The sequence below is a fragment of the Hemiscyllium ocellatum genome, chromosome 11, assembly GCF_020745735.1.
Source record: "Hemiscyllium ocellatum isolate sHemOce1 chromosome 11, sHemOce1.pat.X.cur, whole genome shotgun sequence".
Lineage (NCBI taxonomy): Eukaryota > Metazoa > Chordata > Chondrichthyes > Orectolobiformes > Hemiscylliidae > Hemiscyllium > Hemiscyllium ocellatum.
Genome location: NC_083411.1, coordinates 23,943,595 through 23,967,077, shown reverse-complemented (window position 1 = coordinate 23,967,077; position 23,483 = coordinate 23,943,595). Strand labels below are relative to the sequence as shown.

Genomic DNA, 23,483 nt, shown 5'->3' with positions numbered 1-23,483 from the left:
TGGAGATGGGATCACAATACCAAAGGCTTGCTGAGCAAGGAGAAGCTCAAGAAGCATCAGGAGAAGAAACAGCTTCTGCATGTACTTCTTAAAACAAAGTGAATCAATTTCCAAACGAAAACCATCAATGTCGAAAGAAGTGTTTAGTAACTGCAGGAAACCCTGGATGAAATGCAACAGTAAAAATGCTGATTAATTTTAATAATGAAATACGTTGGGGATGCTTGTGGTATAAAACAAGAACCTACAGATGGGAGAGTTCCTAGGTTCAATCTCTAGTCTTCATACATCAGATGCAGGAAGCTGAAACATCAGCCACCATTGCTGGTTCCAGCTGCTATCTCTATCACTCTGGGTTATGTGTGGACATCAGGTTAGGACAAGAAAAGGCTCAACTGTGATCACTGTATTGAAAACGTCCAACAACAATGTGAGACTGGCATGAAAAAGACCACTTTAATGACATGGCTGTAGAACTGTGCTTGATTGCTGCCTATATAGAGGAAATTTGTGAAGAGAGATCTTTTCAAATAAATAGGTTTAATTTCAAGTGTTTTTTAAAAGCAAATTTAATGCAATTTGAGGTTACAATTAGGCACTGCCTCTAAATACAAACAATAAATAGGCTACAATGGTTACATGACAATGATGCATGCAAGCACAGTGCAAACATTTTGAAAGAATTGGAATGTGCTTTTTAGAACCGACTTTTACACAAATGACTGAGGAAAAGAAGTTAAGGCAAATAGTTTAGGTCGTTCTTCTAGATGTCAACATTAAGCTGGTTAACATTTTGACTTGTCCTGAAAAGGTTTGGAAGAGGGGAAACACACTAAAATAAAACTAAGCCTTTGTTATTGAAGCAGCAAAATATTCAAAGGTTTCATTAGGATCTGGTCTTGACTTCAATCCGTACCAAAATATTTCTGTCCAAAATGTGTGGGTGCGATTGGATGTACTTCTGTTGCTAAAATTGTGATATCGGGGAATTCTTCAATAATAGATTTTGCACCTTTTGAAGGAGAGAAAAAAATTTGATGATTTATCGACTTTCTTGAAAGTGGGACAGAAACCTCCTCTGTCCTGTTATTTATAAAATAACACTAAATGTACAGAGGTTAACTGCACAAATATATCAACGTAGTGCCTGAATTGTAATGCTTGAAGTGATTCATAAGACAGAACTAGAGCAGAATCACCATTCTGGCTAGCTGATCAACGCATTATCTCAGCAATAAACTCTTCACTTCCCCAGCAATATACACGATTACTTACCTCCAACTGCTGATAAATGATGTGCCTACTGCCCAGGTAAGTACCTAACCTGTCATAGAAAGTCATAGAGTCATACAGCATGGAAACAGACCCTATGGTCCAACCAGTCCATGCCAATCATAATCCCAAACTAAATTAGTCCTATCTGTTTGCTCCTGGCCCATATCCCTCCAAACAGTTCCTATTCATGGACTCATCCAAACGTCTTCTGACATCATAACTTCCTCACGAAGTTCATTCCACACGCAAATCACTGTCTAAAATAAAATTGCTCCTCGTGTCTTTTTAGATCTTTCTCCTCTCACCTTAAAAATATGCCATCTAGTTTTGAACTCCTCCACTCTAGGGAAAAGATTTTTGCTAATGACATTATAAAATCATAAGTGGTATAGATAAACTTCTATAAGGTCACCCCCTCAACCTGTTACACTCCAGTGACAAAAGAGAATGCAAACCTTTCTGTGCTGCAGTTGATGAATTGTGGATGTTGTTCCCATAAAAACCTTGTCCATTTTACATCATCACTAAACTTAGAGCCATTTGTGTGAACCATAACAAATTGTGTACACTATTTCATGGTGCAACTTTTTTACTTCAAAAAGCCATATAAAATGCTTCATATTATTGTTGTTTGTTAAACAAACAGAGACAGCATTTCTTTTTAAAAAGTTCATGTCCATCATTGCCAAAAAGGAGTAAGTAAAACCACACTTCTCGTATAAATATTCCCAGCAAACCCATGTTGAATGTGTTCCAAAACTTGCTCTGAGTTCAGAGCATGAAGAGAGGTGACTTAAGCAACAGCTGTTCATTGTTGGGGTAAGAGGGTAAGGAGAAAGTGAGGACTGCAGATGCTGGAGATCAGAACTGAAAATGTGTTGCTGGAAAAGCGCAGCAGGTCAGGCAGCATCCAAGGAGCAGGAGAGTCGATGTTTCGGGCATGAGCCCTTCTGAAGATGCTGCCTGACCTGCTGCGCTTTTCCAGCAACACATTTTCAGTAAGAGGGTAAGGGGAAACCCAAGGGTTTAAATTAAGTAAAATAGAGAACTGTTGGAAAGACAGAGAGAGAGTGAGGTTGTGAGAGAAAGACAGTGACACCAACCAGAAATGTATTCAGGTCATTGAGTATACAAAGAAAGAAGGCTGCAAGTGTCAACATTATAGCAGCAAATAGACTGAGGCAGAGTGATGGCTTGCAATCTTGTAACAGTTGAAAGTCAGTAATCTTTAAAGAAGAAGAGATCAAAAATCAAACTGCAGATTCAATTAGGATGATGAGATTGCAAACTGTCTGGATGGGCCTGAAAAAAGGTGACACGAGATGGACTGGAAGAAAACGCAGTTCCGTGGGATGGACAGAATACGATAAGTTTGATCTCTGAATTATTTAGCTGGAGGAAGTTACAGTTCATCAGATCTGAATGCTGGAAATGGAATCTTGTGGCACAGAAGCAGAACACTGATCCCACGTCATCAGACATTGTAACCAAAGAGTATCAGGTGAATGAGGAAGGGAACTCTGAGAGAATTGCTGAGTTAACGGAAGCTACCACAGAGATGCTGTGGCACCAAATGGGAGGGCAAGATTAAAGCCAGTGAGGACAGTTTAAGAGAAGGATAGTGCTGTTGAGTGTGTCAAAAACTGCAGCGAGCAACTGAGAAGAAAAACACAGTGTGACTGGTTTAAATAGTATCTGGCTCTACGCAATATAACTATTTTTTAAGAATATAAAAACTTAGCCAAAACAATTCTGAAATCTTCCAGCTCTTACAACTCCACATCCACTAATCTGTCGACATGGATGCCACTACTGTTTTGACATCAAGGTAGCTGAGTTATGGATAATCTGAGACCATTGCTGTCTTCTTTTAAATGTCAACCCATTTTAGGTTTTGTGGAATACCACGGACTTAAAGTTAGAAACTCCCAAATAATAGCTCGAGTGGAGACTCGACATTGCAGAGTGTGGCTTCACTCAAGCCCTTGGTCAGACTTTAGTCAGAAAAATGAGTGGCTACATCATGTAACTCACATTATAAAATTTAATTGTCACCTTGGAACACATTTGCACCTACTGTCTAACAACAGAACAGATTGATACCTAAGTGATTGCTAATATGTAATCCCAAACAATTGAAGAAAAATTAAGGATAAATTGAGGCTACTGTCTCTGTTAACATTTAAAGACTGACTGAATGTCTTGAGTTGCAGTTGGCATGGACTGTAATTTACCAAGTGAATCTTAAAGAAATTAGCATACACTTTCAGTTTTTGCAATGAAAAAAAAGTATTCTCAATTTGAAATAATTCTCTGGTGTGCATCTTGGCTTCAAAATCTGTCACATTATATTAAGCATTCACACATCTCACTTACCATGTGGTGTTGAAAAAAGACTGAGTAAGATTATATGGTTTGGCTGCACTCCATGCTCAATCAGAACCTTCACAGCTTCAATAACTGTGTTGCCTGTACCTGCAGAATAGATAAATGACCCGCAATTATCTGGAGTAGTGTGGAAAAGACAATTTGAGAATCAGCTGGTGATTTACAACCTGACAGCCTCATTGTCTATTTTACTGCTACCAGCCCTTTTAATTAGAATTTTTTTTTGTCAATATAAACTGAATTCAAATTCACTGCCAGGATGAGGTGTAAACTCATATTCTCTATATTATTAGAGCAGTAAATTAACCACTACATTATCGTTTTAAAATGGCCTAATTACCATCAAGCTTGCCTCAAAACCTGACTGTCCTTTTGCAAACCAGAAGAGTAATCACTGTATCCTCCAATGTAACAGATACCGACCCTATTATTGTTTAACATGAGCCATGGCTTTATAGGGTAAGACATGTCCTCTCTAGGTAACTGATGCTGGCCTCTTCTGGAGGTTTATGATTTCTTCCTGGCAGAGAAATCATAAATAACCTTTGCGTGTGCCACCCAAGATTCAATGCTACACCCTTGGCGCTGACAGCTATTCAAACAAAAATAATTCAATTAATTGACTAAATAATGGGGAATTTTCAATGAAAGATTAGATCTAATTTGGCCAGTCTTGAGATTCATGATTTCTGATTGAAATATTTTTTTTTAAACTGCTTTTTCTTCTTTCTCACTTTTGGCAAGAGTTATAGCAAGTGTCAACATTGGCTCAGTAATAACTTTCAAGGCTCGAAGATTCTACGTTCAAGCATGACTCTAGCTGACTGACTCCAAAACAGAACTTGAGTGCAGTATTGTTCAGGGAGTCTGCTTGTATGAATGATTTGTAAGTAAAATTATAGTAGTTAAGCGGTTGCTTTTGACTAACACAGATGGAATGGGCCAAACAGCCTTTTTCTCATAAGTTCATAAGGTATAGGAAGGATATGGAAGCTTTGGAAAGGGTTCAGAGGAGATTTACTAGGATGATGCCTGGTATGGAGGGAAGGTCTTATGAGGAAAGGCTGAGGGAACTGAGGCTGGTTTTGTTAGAGAGAAGAAGGTGGAGACGTGACTTAATGGAGACATATAAGATCATCAGAAGGTTAGATAGGGTGGATAGTGAGAGCCTTTTACCTCGGATGGTGATGGCTAGCACAAGGGGACATAGCTTTAAATTGAGAATTTGATGGATATAAGACAGATGTCAGAGGTAGCTTCTTTACTCAGAGAGTATTAGGGGCGTGGAAAGCGCTGCCTGCAACAGTAGTTGACTTGCCAACTTTAAGGGTACTTAAATGGTCATTGGATAAATATATGGATGATAATGGAGTTGTATAGAATAGATAGGCTTCAGACGGTTCCACAGGTCGGTGCAACATCGAGGACCAAAGGATCTGTACTGCATTGTAATGTTCCAGGTTCTATATAGGGGCAGAATTAGGCCATTCAGCCCATCGAGTCTGTCCTGCTATTCAATAATGGCTGATATACTCCTCACCCCCACTTTCCTGCCTTCCCTTCAACCCATTACCAATTAAAAATCTGTCTAACTCCTCCTTAAATTTACTCACTGTCCCAGCATCCACCGCACTTTGGGATAGTGAATTCCACAGATTCACACCCTTTGGAGAATTAGTTTCTCCTCAATTCGGTTTAAATTTGTTTCCCTTATCCTAAGACTATGACCTCTGACCTAGAATGCTCCACAAGTGGAAGCATCCACTCCACATCTATTTTATCCACACCTTTTATCGTCTTGAATACCTCAACTTGATCTCCCCGTATTCTTTTAAATTCCAGTGCGTATAGGCCTAAACTGTTCAACCTCTCTTCAAACGACAAATCCTTCATCTCTGGGATCAATCTAGTGAACCTCCTCTGAACTGCCTCCAATGCCACAACATCTTTCCTCAAATATGGAGACCAAAACTGTGCACAATACTCCAGGTGCCGTCTCACCAATGCCTTGTACAGTTGCAACAATACTTCCTTGCCTTTACATTCTATTCCTTTAGCTATAAAAGCCAACATTCCATTCACTTTCATTATTATCTGCTGTACCTGCATGCTAGTTTTCTGTACTGTAGACCTCTATAACTCTATGTCTAACCATATGTCAGTATCTTAATAACCTTCTAACTCAGAATGGAGAAAGTGAGGACATTAGATGCTGGAGATCAGAGTTGAGAGTATGGTGCTGAAGGTCTGATGAAGGGCTTATGCCCAAAACATTGATTCTCCTGCTACTCGGATGCTGCCTGACCGGCTGTGCTTTCCAGCAGCACACTCCTAACTCAGAGTGGAGTCCTATACTTTCAATGTGGAAACTGCTTAGATATTTCCATTCCAGTAGATCTTTACTATATGGTACAAGGAGATCAATGCGATACTTACTCAATATTGGGTACATGAGAAGCACTTTCCTGCGGTAGATGTCAGGTGGGAACTTAGCATAGTACACCTTTGCCTTTTGGGTGTCTTCATCACTTTGTATTAGGATTTTTCCGATTCGTATTGATCGGCAACAATCTCGCAAACCTTGTTCCATTGCTTCACCTGGAAAATGAAACGTGTTTCAGCAATTTTAAGAGTTAAGAGCAGGGGGGTTATGCTGGAACTGTATAAACTGTTGGTTAGCCCATAGCATTGTGTGCAGTTCTGGAATTCACATTATAGGAGGGATGTTATTTCACACGAAAAGGTGCAGAGGAGATCTACTACGATGTTGCCTTGGCTGAAGAGCTTTAGTTATCAAGAGAGATCGGATATACTGACATTGTTTTCATTGGACCACAGGACATTGAAGGGGAATATGATTGAGATGTATACAATTATGAGAGGCACAGATAGAGGAGGCAGGAAGGAACTTTTCCCCTGAATTGAGGAATTAATGACTAGGGCATGGATTTAAGTGAAGAGACAGGAAATTTAGCGGTGATGTGAGGTAATTTGTTTTTCACCCAGAAGCTGGTGGGAATCTGGAATTCAATGTCTACAAGCATGATAGAGGCAGAAACGTTCATAACATCTCAGACATATTTAGTGGTGCACTTCCAATTCCAAGGCACACGAGGCTATGGACCAAGTGCTGGAAAATGACATTTGGAAGACTTTGGTATTTGTTTTTGACTGATGCAAACTCAATGGGCCGAAGGGCCTTTTTCTTGATGCTGTAGACCTCTATGACTCTATCCATTCCTTCCCTTGAAACAAAGTGGAACTGTCTATTTTGAAAGGCAATTTGAAAGGACCAAGGGCACAGCCTCAGAGTGAAGGGAAGACCCTTTAGAACTGTGATGAAGAGGGACTTCTTCAGCCCAGAGAGTGGTTAATGTGTGGAAGTCATTTCTACAGAAGGTTGTGGAGGCCATGTCATTTGACTGTATTTAAGACAGTGATAGATAAGTTCTTGATTAGCAAGAGGATCAAGGGCTACAGAGAGAAGGCAGGAGAATGGGTTAAGAAATATATCAGCCATGATTGAATGACAGAACAGAAATGACAGGCTGGATAGCCTAATTCGGCTCCTTTATCTTATGGTCTAAATGATGAAGTGATTTAGGGAACCCTCTCGAATGGTGTGAATGTGTTTGTAGCATGTCGTGGCTTTGACCCCAACTGCATTTCTGGCTATTACTACACACAGTACTCCAAAAAGCTTTCTTGGACATTCTGACAGTACTCTCTGGAGGTCTTCTTCCTCCGGTCTACCTTACTGAAAATCTGAATGTAAGTGAATGCAGTAGTAGGCAACAGGGGATGAGAATCTAACTTTGTATTCGGTGGACAGAAGAACACACATGATTTAGTCTTTGTGTATATTTTAGGGCATGACAATGGGAATTGCAGAAGGCAATGGAAAGGAGCAGGTCGAAAAAGACAGTGTTCACGTTTGGACTCTTGATCAAGCTGCCATCTTTGCCACATTTCTGGGGTCAAATACCAAAGTACTCAGTGCTCAATATTCAGTTAGGCTGTCCTGATGAATGCAAGAAAATTATGTCACAGATGGCAAAGAACATTAACAATCAACAATGGTGACTTACCACTTCTCATAATACTAACGCCACAGTTTCCCTTCTCAAACTTCACTCCATCATACTTATAGCCTGTAGAAAATTAAATTTTAATTGGAGTTTTTGAAGCATTAGTGGTGTAAATTCCCTCCACTCCCCTCCATCACCCCACTCCAATTGCCAAGCATAATTCTCAGAACACAAACTCTGTTTTTAAAGTTTGGGAGAAGATTTATAGCTCGGGTGCTCGTTGTTGTAGTTCTGTTCGCCGAGCTGGGAATTTGTGTTGCAGACGTTTCGTCCCCTGTCTAGGTGACATCCTCAGTGCTTGGGAGCCTCCTGTGAAGCGCTTCTGTGATGTTTCCTCTGGCATTTATAGTGATTTGTATCTGCCACTTCCGGTTGTCAGTTCCAGCTGTCCGCTGCAGTGGCTGGTATATGGGGTCCTGGTCGATGTGCTTATTGATTGAATCTGTGGATGAGTGCCATGCCTCTGGGAATTCATGAAACGACACGACCAGCTATCCTTAGTAGCCACACACTCAGATGACAAGCAACATGAGTTCGACTGCGACAACACTACTATTATAGGACAAGCCAAACAGAGAACAGCCAGGGAATTCCTCGAGGCATGGCACTCATCCACAGATTCAATCAATAAGCACATCGACCTGGACCCAATATACCGACCACTGCAGCGGACAGCTGGAACTGACAACCGGAAGCGGCAGATACAAATCACTATAAATGCCAGAGGAAACATCACAGAAGCGCTTCACAGGAGGCTCCCAAGCACTGAGGATGTCACCTAGACAGGGGACGAAACGTCTGCAACACAAATTCCCAACAGAACCACAACAAACTCTGTTTATTTTCAGGATGACATAGGGATCAAGTTGACCCAAACGGTTGTTGAAGCGCTTCATTCTCAACCTCAAACATTAAAAGGTAGTGACATTCTCTGGGGGTTAAGGAAGAGTGTTACCCATTCCCTGCACTGGGAACACAGGGACACCAATTCAAACCTCATTTTTGTGAAGCCAGCTCGGACTCATTAATTTGCTCAAATGTCTCTCAATCTTAATGGATGAATCCCCCTCAACTCATGATTATTCTTTAAAAGAAAGAAGAGTATGCAAATTCTGGATCTGTAGGAAACAAGTACTATGCATTTTGACTACTGTCTCTCTGAGCTACCAGCTCGTTCAGCTATAATAAAAGAAAATTTATTCATCAAATAAGCATTTGTTCAGTGCTTTGCACAATAATGTGAAGCTCAGTCAGCCCGAGACGTATAGTGTTGATTTTGTGCAGTCAGCCCATCATTTCCTTCCCACGCTGCAATTCTAAACAAAAGACCACAAATGCATGGTAGTGGCTGTTTTGCTAACACAGCAGCCTCAAGAATCCAGTCTTGAACAGAACCAGATCAACATTCAGACATGCTGACAATGGCAACCAATACCAAATCCTGCTGAGTCTGTGAAAGGGTTACACTTTCTCTTGATTAACTGGCTTAGTCACACTTAAAAATACGAGTCAGTAAAATTAACCATCTAACCTCCTCAAGAGAGGACTCAGAAGGAGTGATGATCCATTGTTTTGTTGAGAAATGTTGTCAGTTCTGTTTTCCTTCTAATTCTCCCTGCATCTCTATGGTTCTAAGATCTCATGGGAATGCCTTTAGCCTTCCTGTGCATTGTGAAAGTTGTTAGTCTTATATGACCATTCTATGATATGATTTGAGTCCAAATTGTGAATGTTGGCAGGTATTTTGAGGACCATTTCAACTAATTCTGTTATTGTCTGCAGAATGGATGACAAATGATTCACCTTTTTCCCTAATACAATGGATGTCCTCAGTTGCTGCCTTGACTGTCACTCACAAATGCCCTCCTCTCCCCAAGGTACTTCTAAAGAATATATCATAGGCAGGTTCCAGTATATCAGCCAAGTGAGTGTAGGTGAAGAGATTGCTTCAACAGAGCTGGGGGCCTCAGAGCTCCACCCATTCCTGCCCTCACCCAACATGTGAACAACATATAAACTTCCAGAAGGTGTCACTACATAGGAAGTGCCAGAAGCATTAAGGCCAATAAAATCTTCTGTACAGGTGACATCAGTTAACTCAGAACAGACAATGGATTAAACATGATCCTGAGTCTCAACATCTCACTGGTTAAAGGCATTGATTTACACTACCAGGTGCACTAATTCCCTTAATCTCTGTGATGACCATTGTAGAGTCACACAGCACAGAAACAGATCCATTGATCCAATTCACACATGCCAACCAAGTTTTGCAAACTAAACTAGTCCCATTTGCCTGTGTTTGGCCCATAACCCTCCAAACCTTTCCTATTCGTATACCTATCCGAATGTCTTTTAAATGCTGTACCTGTATCTGCATCTACCACTTCCTCTGCAGTTCATTCCACATATAAACAGCCTCTTTGTGAAAACAAATGCGCCTCATGTCCTTTTTAAATCCTTCTCCTCTCACCTTCAAATTATGCCCCCAGCTTTGAATTCCCCCACCCTAGGGAAAATAATTTTGCTATTCATCTTATCTAAGCTCCTCATGATTTTGTAAACCTGGATAAACCTCAACCTCCTATGTTTCAGTGAAAAATGTCCCTGGCTATCCAGCCTCCCCTTATAACTGATGTTTAAAGCAAAATTTCAACAGTCGGCAGAAATGTATTGACAAATGCAACTGAAGTATAATAGCAATATTTGGGAAATTTTTCCACAGTTGCAACACAAACATAACTGATAATGTTCATGACACGAACATTATAGAGTAGCTGATATAGATGTTCACAGAAGACAAAATGGATACCCCCTACCCTTTCAAATTGTGAACATCTTACGTTGTCCAAATCAATACCTCAGCAAGGTACCTCAGCTGCCAAAAACGACCAACCTGAAAATTCAACCAAAAAGGATTGTAGGAGACAAGGCCAAAAGTGTACTTAAGATTTCCAAGTGTGCTAACAATGGGGTTGGGGGTACTTTGCTAACAAGACAACTTTGCTGTCAACTTGAAGTCAGCAAATATGTGTCATTTTTAAAACTTGTGTCTCAATGGGGAACAATCAATAGTTGGAAGGTGGCCAATGTTTCACTTCTTAGCTTTAAGACTGTGAGACCATATGTTTGCTCGCTGTGACCTTTTTTAATAATTTAGATGTAACTTTGACCTTGAGTGATAAGTGTAAAACCAGCAATATCACAATCAGAAATCTGTTTATGCCTCTGCCTCTGAAATGAAAATGGGGAAGAGACATACACTAGACAGTTGATTCAATATTGCCCTTTGGACATTATCACTTTCAAAATTATCCCTTTAAATTCCATTTGATTGTGATAATGATTGTGATCCTCTACAAATCATTAAAGTGTCTGGCAAAGTAGTGAATTTTGTTTACAAACAGAGGGTGAGCAAATTGCCTCATCCATCTTAATTAGAACAATAAATTATTAATAAAGGCAGAAAAAAAGTTACTGCCATACATCTGTAGCTTTCAAAATTACATTAAATAACAAAACATTTTGGACTTCTTGAATGTCTCAGGTACAACAGTGAAGCAGCCTGGATACTGTACTATCTGTGCTCCGTTGCTTGTATCTAACCTGTAGGAGTTGTGACTGTACATTCAGTGTATGGAAGCTGGTTCAGTCCTTCTTCGACCACTAGTCTGATCTGTAACATAATATTGCCACGTGAGGAATGACTTTGTCTTGCACATGTGTATCACAAGTTTTGAGAACAATAAATTTTCTCTAGGCAATAAATACAAATTAAACAATTAACATCCATTTCTTTTTCAAAACAGAAACATGGCAATGTACAGTTGACCATAAAAAGACACTTCCCATAAATCACACCACAAGGAGGAGAAAGTAAGGACTGCAGATGCTGGAGAGCAGAGTCGAATGAGTGGTGCTGGAAAAGCACAGCAGGTCAGGCAGCATCCGTGGAGCAGGAGAATCGACATTTCAGGCATAATCTGACTTTTCCTGATGAAGGGCTTATGCCCGAAACGTTGATTCTCCTGCTCCTCGGATGCTGCCTGACCTGCTGTGCTTTTCCAGCACCTCACTCTTGATCTCAAACCCACCACACTCTAGCTCCTCCTCACCTTTACAAAGCAAATGGCGACCATGGGGGAGCTTTGATAGTTCAACAAATTAAAAATTCATATTGCTACTCACCAAGCGATCAGCACAAAATACAAAGTCCCCTCTGCTAGTTGTTCTGGGATAAAAAAAAGAAAAATAAGGTAGTTAGTAATAGATAAAAATCCTCACAATTTAAGGTGTGTGAGCACAATCATCACCTCTTCACAAACGCCAACAAATATGCAACAAAATCACAGTCTGATAGTATTTTATGCTTCATTCAAAGCCAAATGCACCACGTTCAATGAATACTGAGCTCACCAAAGTTAGAGTCATTAGTGAAAGGTTAAAGAACAATTTGGCAGTCAAAGTCAATTATCCTCGGTCCACAATGGTCAACTTCAGAGTAAATCTCCTTTCATTTTACTCGACTACTGTGGAATTCTCAAACTAAATCTTTTCAGCTTTTTCTTATCCTTTTATATGTTCCTTAAAATCTCCCGACTTCTAATGCCAATGGATCCAAGTTGACAAGCAAGACCACAATTTGACGTTTCATCTGAAATATGGCATTTCTGATAGTGCAGTATATTCTCAACACCTTACTGATGCGCCAGTCTATATTATGTGCTCAAGTTCTCTGGAGTGGGACTTGTAATGCTTTACCTGACTTGTCCAGTATTATCATCAGCTCGAATCTTAACACTTACTTCACAAATGCCATGGTGTAGCTGCTGCGGGAAATGGAAGCACACTTCATGCTTGTTCAAAACCTGTAGTCAGTGACCTTTGACTCTGAAGTTAAGGTGTTATCATTGATGCAAGATTGGCACCTTAGTATGGTGCACTCAGCCTTTATTCCTCAGCGTTTAGATCAGAGTGGTGCTGAAAAAGCACAGCAGGTCAGGCAGCATCTGAGGAGCGGGAAAATCGACATTTCGGGCAAAAGCCTTTCATCAGGAATACAGGCAGGAAGCACGTCAGCACCTACTCAACAATGTATCCAAAACTGGAAATGTGTGCACTGACTTCAAAAAAACTTGCCAAAATCTGCCACCTTTAACCAGTCTGGGCCTTGCCAGTGATGCCCACATGCCATGAAAGAAATAAACACAACTGCAGGAAAAATATTAAAGCTTTATACCCTGTGGACCTTGATCTAAAGAACATTCCTCCCTGATACCAAACTAACATTCGGGCAGTTGGACCTGACCTAACTGCTTAATTTAGTAGTTTGATTTGCAGTTAGACTTTTCAGTTCTTACTAGATAAAACTGTTAAAGGGTTTTTGAAAACACAACACAACAGTCACTAGGCTTATTTAACGTCATTGCAACAAATGTTGTGGGGGGAAAAAAAACCTGACTGCTGCATCCTGTAAGGTTTTGCCAATATGCCCCCATGCGTAAAATGTGTATTTTATCATTCAATTTACTTCCACTACATCCAACACTGATGACAGACTCGTAACCACCAGCATGCTAATTCCAGCGTTACGCAAAACAAATATTCTTTTTCCATTTCAGATACAACCAAATTTGAAAAGGAAAACCCAGCTTTATTGTAGTGTGTTATTCACACTTCAAACAGATGTGTAAGAGTATACTTTAAAAAGATTTTATTTTCTGTATTTTTGATTGTGGACTAATTTTTTTTAAATCAAGGATTGTGGAAGGAATTGCTGCACTTTCAAAAACAAAGTTACTGAAGCAAATTATCTGCAGTATTTGCACTGCTACAGCTTTGAGCACCTAAATGCTACAGAGAGAAACCTTTGGATGTCTGGAAGGGGAGATTGTATGTGTGTGTCTCTCTCTCTCTCTCTCTCTGCACTGAGGATACCCAAAGCCTAAAGAAAGCCATTTATTCTTCCCCTACCAGTTGCTGTAAGCTTTTGACTTTAGCCAGTAACTAAGAGATTTTGCAGATAGCGTACCAATAGCTCTGTATTTGCTCCAAATGCGAAGCATCCTAGAGAAAAGAAACTGAAGGACAGAAAGTCCTATCAAACTAAAAAGGATCATCTCTGCGAAGACTGTGAGCTTGTAAGAATCACAGAATCCCGACAGTGTGGAAACAAGCCCTTCAGCCCAACCTTTTCCACATCGACCCTCCGAACAGTAAGCTACCCATACCCATTATCTTATATTTACCCCTGACTGATGCACCTAACCTACACATCCCTGAACACTACGGGAAATTTTGCACGGCCAATTCACCTAACCTGACAATTTTCTGATTGGTTCCTTGGTAGCTTTGTGCACATGAATGCTACAGAGAGAAGTCTTTGGATGTCTGGAAGTGTGTGTGTGTGTGTGTGTATGTATATATGTATGTATGTGTGTGTGTGTCTGTCTCTGTGGTGTTTTGAAATGTGTTTTAAGATAAAGATGCTTGATGTTACAGGTAAAGTATTAGCATGGATAGAGGATTGGTTGACTAACACGAAGCAAAGAGTGGGGATAAATGAGTGTTATTCTGGTTGGCAATCAGTAACTAGTGGTGTGCCTCAGGGATCAGTGTTGGGACCACAATAATTCACAATTTATATAGATGATTTGGAGTGGGGACCACATGTAGTGTGGCAAAGTTTGTAGATAATACTAAGATGAGTGGTAGAGGAAGGTGTACACAGGAACATAAATATTTTACATTGTAATGTTAAAAGATTAAATTGGACTATCTCCCTGGACATTAATGTAATATTAAAGGGCTAAACTGCATGGTATTCCTCCAGAAGCTGAATATTTTGGAAGTGGGTGGGGACGACATTCATGCAGGAATGCGGATGACTCCCGCTTCATTTAGACAGTCATTTATTACTACTCTCCTACTATTATCAAATTAAACTCTCATTCAGTCCCTTCCATTCAGAAATACTTCCATCGTCATTCCCCAGCCAATCAGGTTCGCTTGCACGATCATCCACCATACTGAAGCATATCACACCTACATTGTCTGGGGAAGTAGTGGAGCCAGAACTCATTTGCAGGGCCGCCCCAAAGCTAGGACATATCACACCTACATTGTCTTGGGGAAAAATGGAGTCAGGAAATCGGCTGCATAACGATTCCCCAGGATTAGGGCATTTACATTTCTTCCAAGGATGATCTCATCCTAACCACTGTACCTGGGGTAACATGTGGTTATGGGGGAAGTGGCCAGAGTACCTGTGAGCATTACCAACTGACCTGTATAAAGGGGATGTGTTTTCTTTGTTCGGGGCCTGATTTTGACTTGACTTCACACGAGCAGCGAAGAGTGTCAGTGGGGTCACCTAGCTCGTACAAGCTTTAATAAACTTTATCTGTTTGCAGATGTTGGAGTGTGTGAATTGCATCTTGTGTGTGAATCTTCGGGAAAAGAACCGAACAACATGAGTGAGCAAAGGTCGGGCAGTTGGAATACAATGTTGATAAATGTGATATCATTCATTTTGGTAGGGGTAACAGTAAAAAAGGTTTTTACTTGAATGGTAAAATATTGCAGCGTGCTGCCAAACAGAAGGACCTGGGTGTCCTTGTGCATGAATCACAGAAGGTTGGTCTGCAGGTACATCAAGTAATTAGGAAGGCAAATGGAAATTTGTCCTTCATTGCTAAAGGGATTGAATTTAAAAGCAGGGAGGTTATGTTGCAGATGTATAGGAGCTGGTGAGGCCACTCCTAAGTACTGCGTGCTGTTTTGGTCTCCTTACTTGAGAAAGGATGTACTGGCGCTAGAGGGAGTGCAGAGAGGTTCACTAGATTGATTTCAAATTTGAGGGTGTTGGCTTATGAGGAGAGGCTAGGATTGTATTAATTGGAATTCAGAAGAATGTGGTGGGACCTTATAGAAACAATTAAAATTATGAACGGAATAGATAAGATAGAAGTAGAGAGGATTTTTCCACAGCAGGTGAAACAAGGACAAGAGGGCATAGCCTCAAGATTAGAGGGAGCAGATTTAGGACTGAATTGGGAAGGAACTTAGTCATCCAGAGGGTTGTATATCAATGGGATTCCTTGCCCAAGGAAGTAGTTGATACTACTTCAGTAAACATTTTTATAGCTAGGATCGATTTTTTTCTGAACAATAAAGGAATTAAGGGTTATAGTGAGAGGGCAGATAAGTGGAGCTGAGTCCATGAAAAGATCAGCCATGATCTAACTGAATGGTGGAGTATTTCAGTGGGCTACATGGCTTACTCCTGCTCCTTATATTTCCAGATTTTTTTTCCCTCCACCTAAAAAACCAATGTTATTTTGTATGCCTGATTGTATGTATGTGTAGCGACTTTTTTCAACAAACATTGTTGCCATTACCTTTCAATTTCAGACTTTATAAATCAGGATGTAAATTCGACCAGCTGTTGTGGTTGGATCTGGACCCACATCTCCCGAGCATTAGGTTAGGCTTCTGGATTACTAGTCCAGTGTTATCAGCACTAAGCCACCATTGTTTCATAACTGGAAAGCGGTGGCTGAATCCCTGAATCCCTCCCTCACGTTCTCAGCCTCCATCACTCTCTCCTCCTTTAAGTTGCTTCCTTAAAACTACCTCTTTGATTAAGCCTTTAGTAACTCTCTCTACATCTTTTCATAAGGATTAGTGCCATCTTGGTTCGGTTGCACTCCTGAAGTGCCTTGGAACATATTTAGTACATTAAATCATTAAGAACTATGTATAAGTTAAAATTACTATACATACTTGAGTAATAGTCAATCTCATGTAAAAGTCGACCCCCTACTTTTGGCCAAAAAATCTGGAATTTTTCATATATTTTGTATTACAAGTCTACCCAAATTCTTCATAGATAATAGATCAACATTTGTCAGTCATGGTATTATCCTGTACATGAATGTTATGATGAGGAAATGAAATTTTGTTTTGGGCTATTATGTGATTTGATATACAATTCACAACAATTTGGTACGAAAGAGTCAGGTGACAACCAACCCTCATGAGGTTTTGAAATTTCTTCATCACTTTGTGTAAAAATGCCCTCCAGCAAAAACAAAAAATAAGCAGCAGTGTTTAAACTGAAAGTTACTGAAGTAGCAGAGAAGACAAACAACTGTGTAGCAGTTTCGGAGTGTGTTTCGGAGAAATATGAGGGAGACTGGAGAAAGATATCAAACCAACCTCAGATATTGCTAAAATGAAAGTGCGCCAACAGAGGTGAACCTAGCAAGTGGGCCACAAATGGAGAAAACAAGGTGCTGAGTGGATACTTGAAAATCATCAAAAAGGAAAATGTGTTAGTCATGAAGCCATCCAAAACCATGCATAATACAAACCCAAGAAGGATAGAATTTTGGATTTTAAGGCAAATGAACAAGGTTCATGAGAAGATATGACTTAATACTTTGGCAGAGAACTAAGGTTTCAGAAAAACTGCGAGTTCAACTGGAAGATACTACAATTTCACCAGTTTGTAATCGGAAATCGGCAGAAGGAAGGCTACAAGTCATCCATGCATTGGAAACATGGACAAAACGCTTGTTACTCTCAACATGCTGGAGAATCAAACTGTGAACCCAAAGGAGAAAAAGCAGTTTTGGTGAGAACCACTGGCCATGAGAAAACTAGGTTTATTTAAGTGCCATCAGCCATACAAGAAAGAACTAAGTTAAAACCAATGGATGTTTTTAAGAGAAAAACTTTGCCAAAGGAGAAATTTCCAAAAGGAATAGTCGTCCACGTGAATCCACAAGGCTGGATGGATAAAAGTGGATGCAGAAAATGGATAAAGGAAGTTTGAAATTTAGGACCTGATGGACTACGGATGGAAAAAAAGGGTTTGCTCCATCTGGGACTAGTTTAGATCACATCTAGATAAAGAATGTTGTTGATAACATCCAATCACATAACACTGTAACTTCTGGCGGACTTGCAAGTGTTGTTCAACTAATAGATGTTGGCATCAATAAGCCATTTAAGGATATGATGAGAATGAAGTAGAATAATTGGATGCAGGATGGAGAAAAAGCATAAAAGAAAGGGAGCAATATGCGGGCTCCATTACGGTTATTGATCTGTGAATGGATAGTTGATTCATGGAAGGAAATAAAAGCTGAAAATATTTTCAAATCATTCAAGAAATGTGGAATTTCAACTGCATTGGACTGTGCAGAGGATAATTATCTATGGGATGACACAGATGAAGGAAATGCAGTGGACGAAGTGCTAACACTAACTGTGGATAGCGAGGGTGAAAAGGATCCATACACTGATATAATTTATCCTGATGATTGTGAAGCTTTAGTTGGTGCTAAAGATGTTGAACAGTGTGATTTTAATGAAATTTTGTATTTGACATGTTTAATTGAAGATGCAACATGTACCAGTAATTGTGATTTAAAGACATATTACATTTCTACGTTACTTTTTGTATGTATAAATAAAAGCTTATGACCGGTAATTCATTTTTGTTTGTATTGTCTTTATCCAGTAATTACCATAATTCATCACTTTTTTTCCTTTATTCATTTAAAGATCAATTGGACTTCTACTAATGATACGGTATGAAATTTTGACGGGCAGGAATTTCAGCCCCTCAAAAGCAGTATCCATCTAATAGTCAACTGCATAAATTTAACCTTAAAAAGTAATCTAAAAAATTTGACTATTGCTCGACTATATCCGGTATAATTTTTATTTTGTGATTGAAACGTAAAAGCTTAGGACTATAATTCAGTGAAGTCCAAAGATCTGCTGGAGAAACACAGTAGTTATGTCAGTATCTCTGAAGAGAGAAACAGAGGCTAACGCTTCAAGCCTTCAATGTCTCTTTAGAATTAAGTGACCTTGGGTTCTAAAAAAAGCATTACATCAGACTTGATACATTAACAGTTTCTCTCTCCACAGATACTGCCAGAACTACTGAATTTCCCCGATGGTCTCAGTGTTTTTTTCAGATTTCCAACAGCTGCAGTATTTTACTTTGTCACAAAGTTAGTCCTTTTTTTCGAAAAGCTGTTCCTGGACTCAAGGAGACTCTGTCCTTGATTTTTTTCCCCCACGGGCAATAAACCAGGCCGGGTTCCAATCAGTCTGGTTTGGTACAGAGATGAAAAGGATTTTGAGAGACCTTTTGTGCATAAACAGATGAGACTTCAGGCCAAAGCGGTCATATTTTAGAAGTGACCTTTATAATGAAAGGGGAGTGGTAGGCTGTCTAGCTGAGCTGTGCAGTTTTCGTTCGGTCTTGAACTGGGAAGTTCAATAGGGAGCTGTTTGGAAATGCTCTCTCTCTTCTGCCGTAAACTTCAACCTGTAAGCAAGTGTTCCATTTATATTGGTTTTTAAAGGGAGTTTGCTTATTGATACGTTGTATGTATTTGGAACAGCATAATTAAATCGAGCTGGATAGGTTGAGTTCTGTAGAGGTTCTTTATTCTGTTCTTTGTGTTTCATTATGCAATTTTGTGAATACATTTTTTAATAGTTTTAATAGTCTAATAGTCAAATAGTCTAAATCTAATAGTCAACCTAGCTATTTTACTCTGGATAATTTTCACTGTACACTTACAGAAACAAATTGCAAAGTTAGCTCTAGTGCTGCCTGCTTAAGAATGTTTTGATTGGTCTGGCCTAGTCCATAACAACTTTTATACTTTCATTTATGTGGCTTATTTAATGTATATAAACATTATGTAGGGAGGAGATGGTGGCATAGTGCTAGACTAATAATCCAGAGACCCAAGCTGATGCTCTGGAGATACATGTTCAAGTCCCATCATGTCATTTGGTGGAATTTACCATCTAATATATTATGGCAGTATGCAGAACGACATGGCGTGCGTTCTTATTTGCTATCCAATTGCCTCAACTGGAACTGCATCTGTAAGGAGCTGGACTGAGAACTGGCGTGGATGGGATTCAACTGATGTCCTCCCCATCGCACACACATTCCAATAACTTACCAAGGCTCCCTGCCTAGGTTTACACATGAGGAATGTCTACCAGTGTGAGGTATTGAAAGGATCCCCTGCTCACACAATCACATTCAACAGAGAAGAAATAGAAGGTAGAAAAGTGGAACTGAAAAAGATGGATGCATGATTAAAATAACATTCTCAACTAAATGCATTAATGTTGACTCAGTTCAGATGAAGCACTGAGCAGAATGCAGGATTTAACTTTTAAACCAAGATATACCCTTGTTTCAGATAACAAAGCCACAGTCAAGAAAGTACACCACCACCTCTACTTCCTCAGAAGGCTGAGGAATGTTGAGATGTCCACAATGACTCTTATCAATTTTTATAAATGCACCATAGAAATCCCATCTGGATGCATCACAGCTTGGTATGGTAACTGCTCTGCTGAAGACTGCAAAAAATTACAGACAGTTATGAATTCAGCCCAGTCCATCACGAAAACCAGCGTTTCTTCCATTGACTCCACCTACACTTCTCATTGCCTCAGGAAAACAGCTAACATAATCTAAGACTTCTTCCCCCCCCCCCCCAGTCATTCTCTCTTCCACCCTCTCCCATTGGGTAGAACATACAGAAACTTGAAAGCAAATACCAACAGATTTAAGAACAGCTTCTTCCCCACTATTATCAGACTTATGAATGGACTCTCATATTAGAGTTAATCTTTCTCTTTTCCTTCTCTGTAGCTATAACACTATATTCTGATGTATTTTTGTAAAGTTGGATTTGTCTGGATAGCACTCAAAACAATACTTTTTGGTGTGACTTGATACAAGGGACAATAATAAATCAAACCAAAATAAAAATAACCTTATTAAACAAACGCAGAGAACACTGAAGAAACTCAGCAGGTGCGGCAGCTTCTGTGAAGAGAGACACAGAGTTAACATTTCAAGTCTGGTATGACTCTTCTTTAGAATTACAAACTTTATTTAAACGCTCAGGCAACATCAGTTTAGATTTTGTTCCAAAACCAGGGATCGACACCAATGTTTAACAAATCAGTCTCCAACATTTTTGGAAAAGCATTCTAATCAGGTAAATGTATGGCCTTCCAATAATGTGCAGAATTCAATCTAACACTAGTAAGCAGTGAAAAGAATGACCTGGACGCTTAGCAACTTCAGACAGTTTGGCTAACCAATCAATCCAAAAAATAATGGAATACCATTAAAAAAAACAGAAATAGCACTGGAAGAAGCAAGCAGGTCCAACAGCATCAGAAGATGAGGAAGTGGGATTTTCCAGTCGGATTTCCAACACCAGGTGGAATTGTGTGAGTTATAGAGAGAGGCTGAATAGGCTGGGACTATTTTCCCTGGAGCATTGGAGGCTGAGGAATGACCTTAGAGAAGTTTATAAAGTCATGAGGGGCATGGACAGGGTAAATAGGCAAGGTCTTTTCCACATGACAGAGGAGTCCAAAACTAGAGGGCCATGGTTTGAGAGAGTAAGGGTTTAGATTAGATTAGATTACTTACAGTATGGAAACAGACCCTTCGGCCCAACAAGTCCACACCGACCCGCTGAAGCGCAACCCACCCGTTCCCCTACATTTACCCCATTACCTAACACTATGGGCAATTTAGCATGGCCAATTCACCTGACCCGCACATCTTTGGACAGTGGGAGGAAACTGGAGCACCCGGAGGGAACCCACACAGGTTTAAAATGGACCTAAGGGGCAACTTTCTCACACAGCGGGTGGTACATGTATGGAATGAACTGCCAGAGGAAGTGGTGAAGGCTGGTACAATTACAGCATTTAAAAGGCATCTGGATGAGTATATGAATAGGAAGGGTTTAGAGGGATATGAGCCAGGTGGGACGAGGTTAACTTAGAGTACGGCATGGACGATTTGGACCGAAGGGCCTGTTTCCGTGCTGTACAGCTCTATGACTCAATCCCCAGGGTGCAGCGTGTTTCTGTCATGTCCCGGCAGTATTTCAGTCTCTTGCTATAGTGACATGCTGCTGGGTTTCACAAGAATGTGTTTGTGTGGGGAGGGGGTGCGCATTCCGCCTGTGGTTTGCTCCCGAGGGATATATCTGCCAACTGGCAGCAAAGTGACCCATTTCCCTGCTGCCACTTTCCGCTGCCCCCCCCCAGCCCGGGAGCCTGTTTTATTCAGAGGAGGCCTGAAGCTCTGGGCTGCTGCATATACCGTGAGAAAGGCCAGTCCGCGTTGGCTGCTATACCCTCAGGATTCCCAGCCCCAGCCACTTACTTGTCCCTGATGATGGTCTGCAGCTCTCGGATCTGGTCGTTCATGGGCAGCAGTTTGAGCTGGTGCCCGATGTTTTCGTGCTCCGGGCTGGCTGCGAATCTCACTCTCTTGGCGAGCGAGGGGCTCTGCTCGGAGCTGAGCTGCTGCGGGTTGTTCGGGCACGGCATGATGCTGGCTGCAGGAAAGTCAGCTTCCATAGACAGGCGCCGACCTTCCCTTCTCATCCTCCCATCAGCAAACCCCCCCCACCCCGCGGACCCTCTGCACCTCTAGGGTCTCCGCAAGATTAAACCCGAGGCAGACACATCAAGGAAAGGGGGAACAGTGAAGATTAATCCACGTTCCTTCCTTCGTGTGCCTGTTTCTTCCTTCCTGCTGCGCGCTGTCCCCTCCCTCTCACATATTAACTGTTGCTCCACCCTCTTCAACTACATTTCCTATATTTTTTTAAAATCTGGACTTTTTTTTAACGTGCAAACAGCACGTTGGTTGTTCCAGATACCTCTCTCTTTCTGAATATAAAGTTAAAAATCACACAGCACTATATAGTCCAACAGGTTTATTTAGAAGCACTAGCTTTCGGGGCACTGCTCCTTCATCAGGTTAAAAATCACACAACACCAGGTTATAGTCCAACAGGTTTATTTAGAAGCACTAGCTTTCAGAGCGCTGCTCCTCCATCAGGTGGTTGTGGAGTTTCAGATCATAAAACACAGAATTTAGAGCAAAGTTTTACAATGTGATGTAACTGAAATTATATATTGAAAAAGACCCGGATTGTCTATTAAATCCCTCATCTTTTAGAATGAACATGTTGGCTTCAGTTCTTTCATAAATCACAGAACACCAACGTCTCCAAATCATTTCTCAATCTAGTTAAAAATCACAGTACAATAGGTTATAGTCCTAGTTATATACACTAGGTAGTTGTGGAGAAGCAACACTCCAAAAGCTGATGCTTCCAAATAAACCTATTGGACTATAACCTGGTATTGAGTGATTTTTAACTTTGTCCACCACCATCCAACACCGGTTCTCCAAGTCATTTCTCAATATAGGCTATCAATTTAAAATGTAAGGGGCAGGAACAAAATCAAGACTTTTTTCGACTGTTGCTGACATTTGTTGCCCTGAATGTTCCTCTGAAATCTTTAACAAATGCACTGTTCTTTGTCCTATGATTTATTATGTCGATGTACATTATCATATCAGTGCACCTATGTTAATGATGACTGGCATAGACTAGATGAGCCTAAGAGTCTTTTTCTGTGCTGCAGATCTCTATGACTGACTAAGTGGAAATGTTCATTATATGTACAAAAGCTAACTGCAAACTTGAACCTGAATCAGAAAGTGAGCTACCAGCTTGAAATGCATTGCCTGGAATGGATTCAACAGTTTTCTGATATCTAAAGTTGATCATTAAATATATCATTATTTCCAAACTCCTCTATTAAGATATTGTTCAAATTGCATTTTTAATG

The 23,483-nt window shown here is 40.3% G+C and overlaps 1 protein-coding gene across 1 annotated transcript; it reads right to left on the bottom strand.

Annotated features, from left to right (window-relative positions):
- Window positions 1–590: 590 nt before the first annotated feature.
- uprt (uracil phosphoribosyltransferase (FUR1) homolog (S. cerevisiae)) lies at window positions 591–22,387 on the bottom strand. The gene is made up of 7 exons (XM_060832075.1): window positions 22,000–22,387; window positions 11,940–11,982; window positions 11,358–11,427; window positions 7,752–7,814; window positions 6,100–6,261; window positions 3,652–3,750; window positions 591–1,012 (listed from the first exon to the last, which is right to left on the bottom strand). Exons 1-7 carry the CDS (start codon window positions 22,221–22,223, stop codon window positions 906–908), a joined length of 768 nt encoding a protein of 255 aa, XP_060688058.1. The 5' UTR covers window positions 22,224–22,387; the 3' UTR covers window positions 591–905.
- Window positions 22,388–23,483: the final 1,096 nt, after the last annotated feature.

Excerpts from the sequence above, each read along its gene's own strand:
- uprt (XM_060832075.1), bottom strand. The coding sequence starts at position 22,223 with ATGAGAAGGGAAGGTCGGCGCCTGTCTATGGAAGCTGACTTTCCTGCA. Across the intron at positions 11,428-11,939 it reads TATTTTGTGCTGATCGCTTG|ATCAGACTAGTGGTCGAAGA; the intron begins GTGAGTAGCAAT and ends ATTATGTTACAG. Across the intron at positions 6,262-7,751 it reads CGTTAGTATTATGAGAAGTG|GTGAAGCAATGGAACAAGGT; the intron begins GTAAGTCACCAT and ends TTCATTTTCCAG.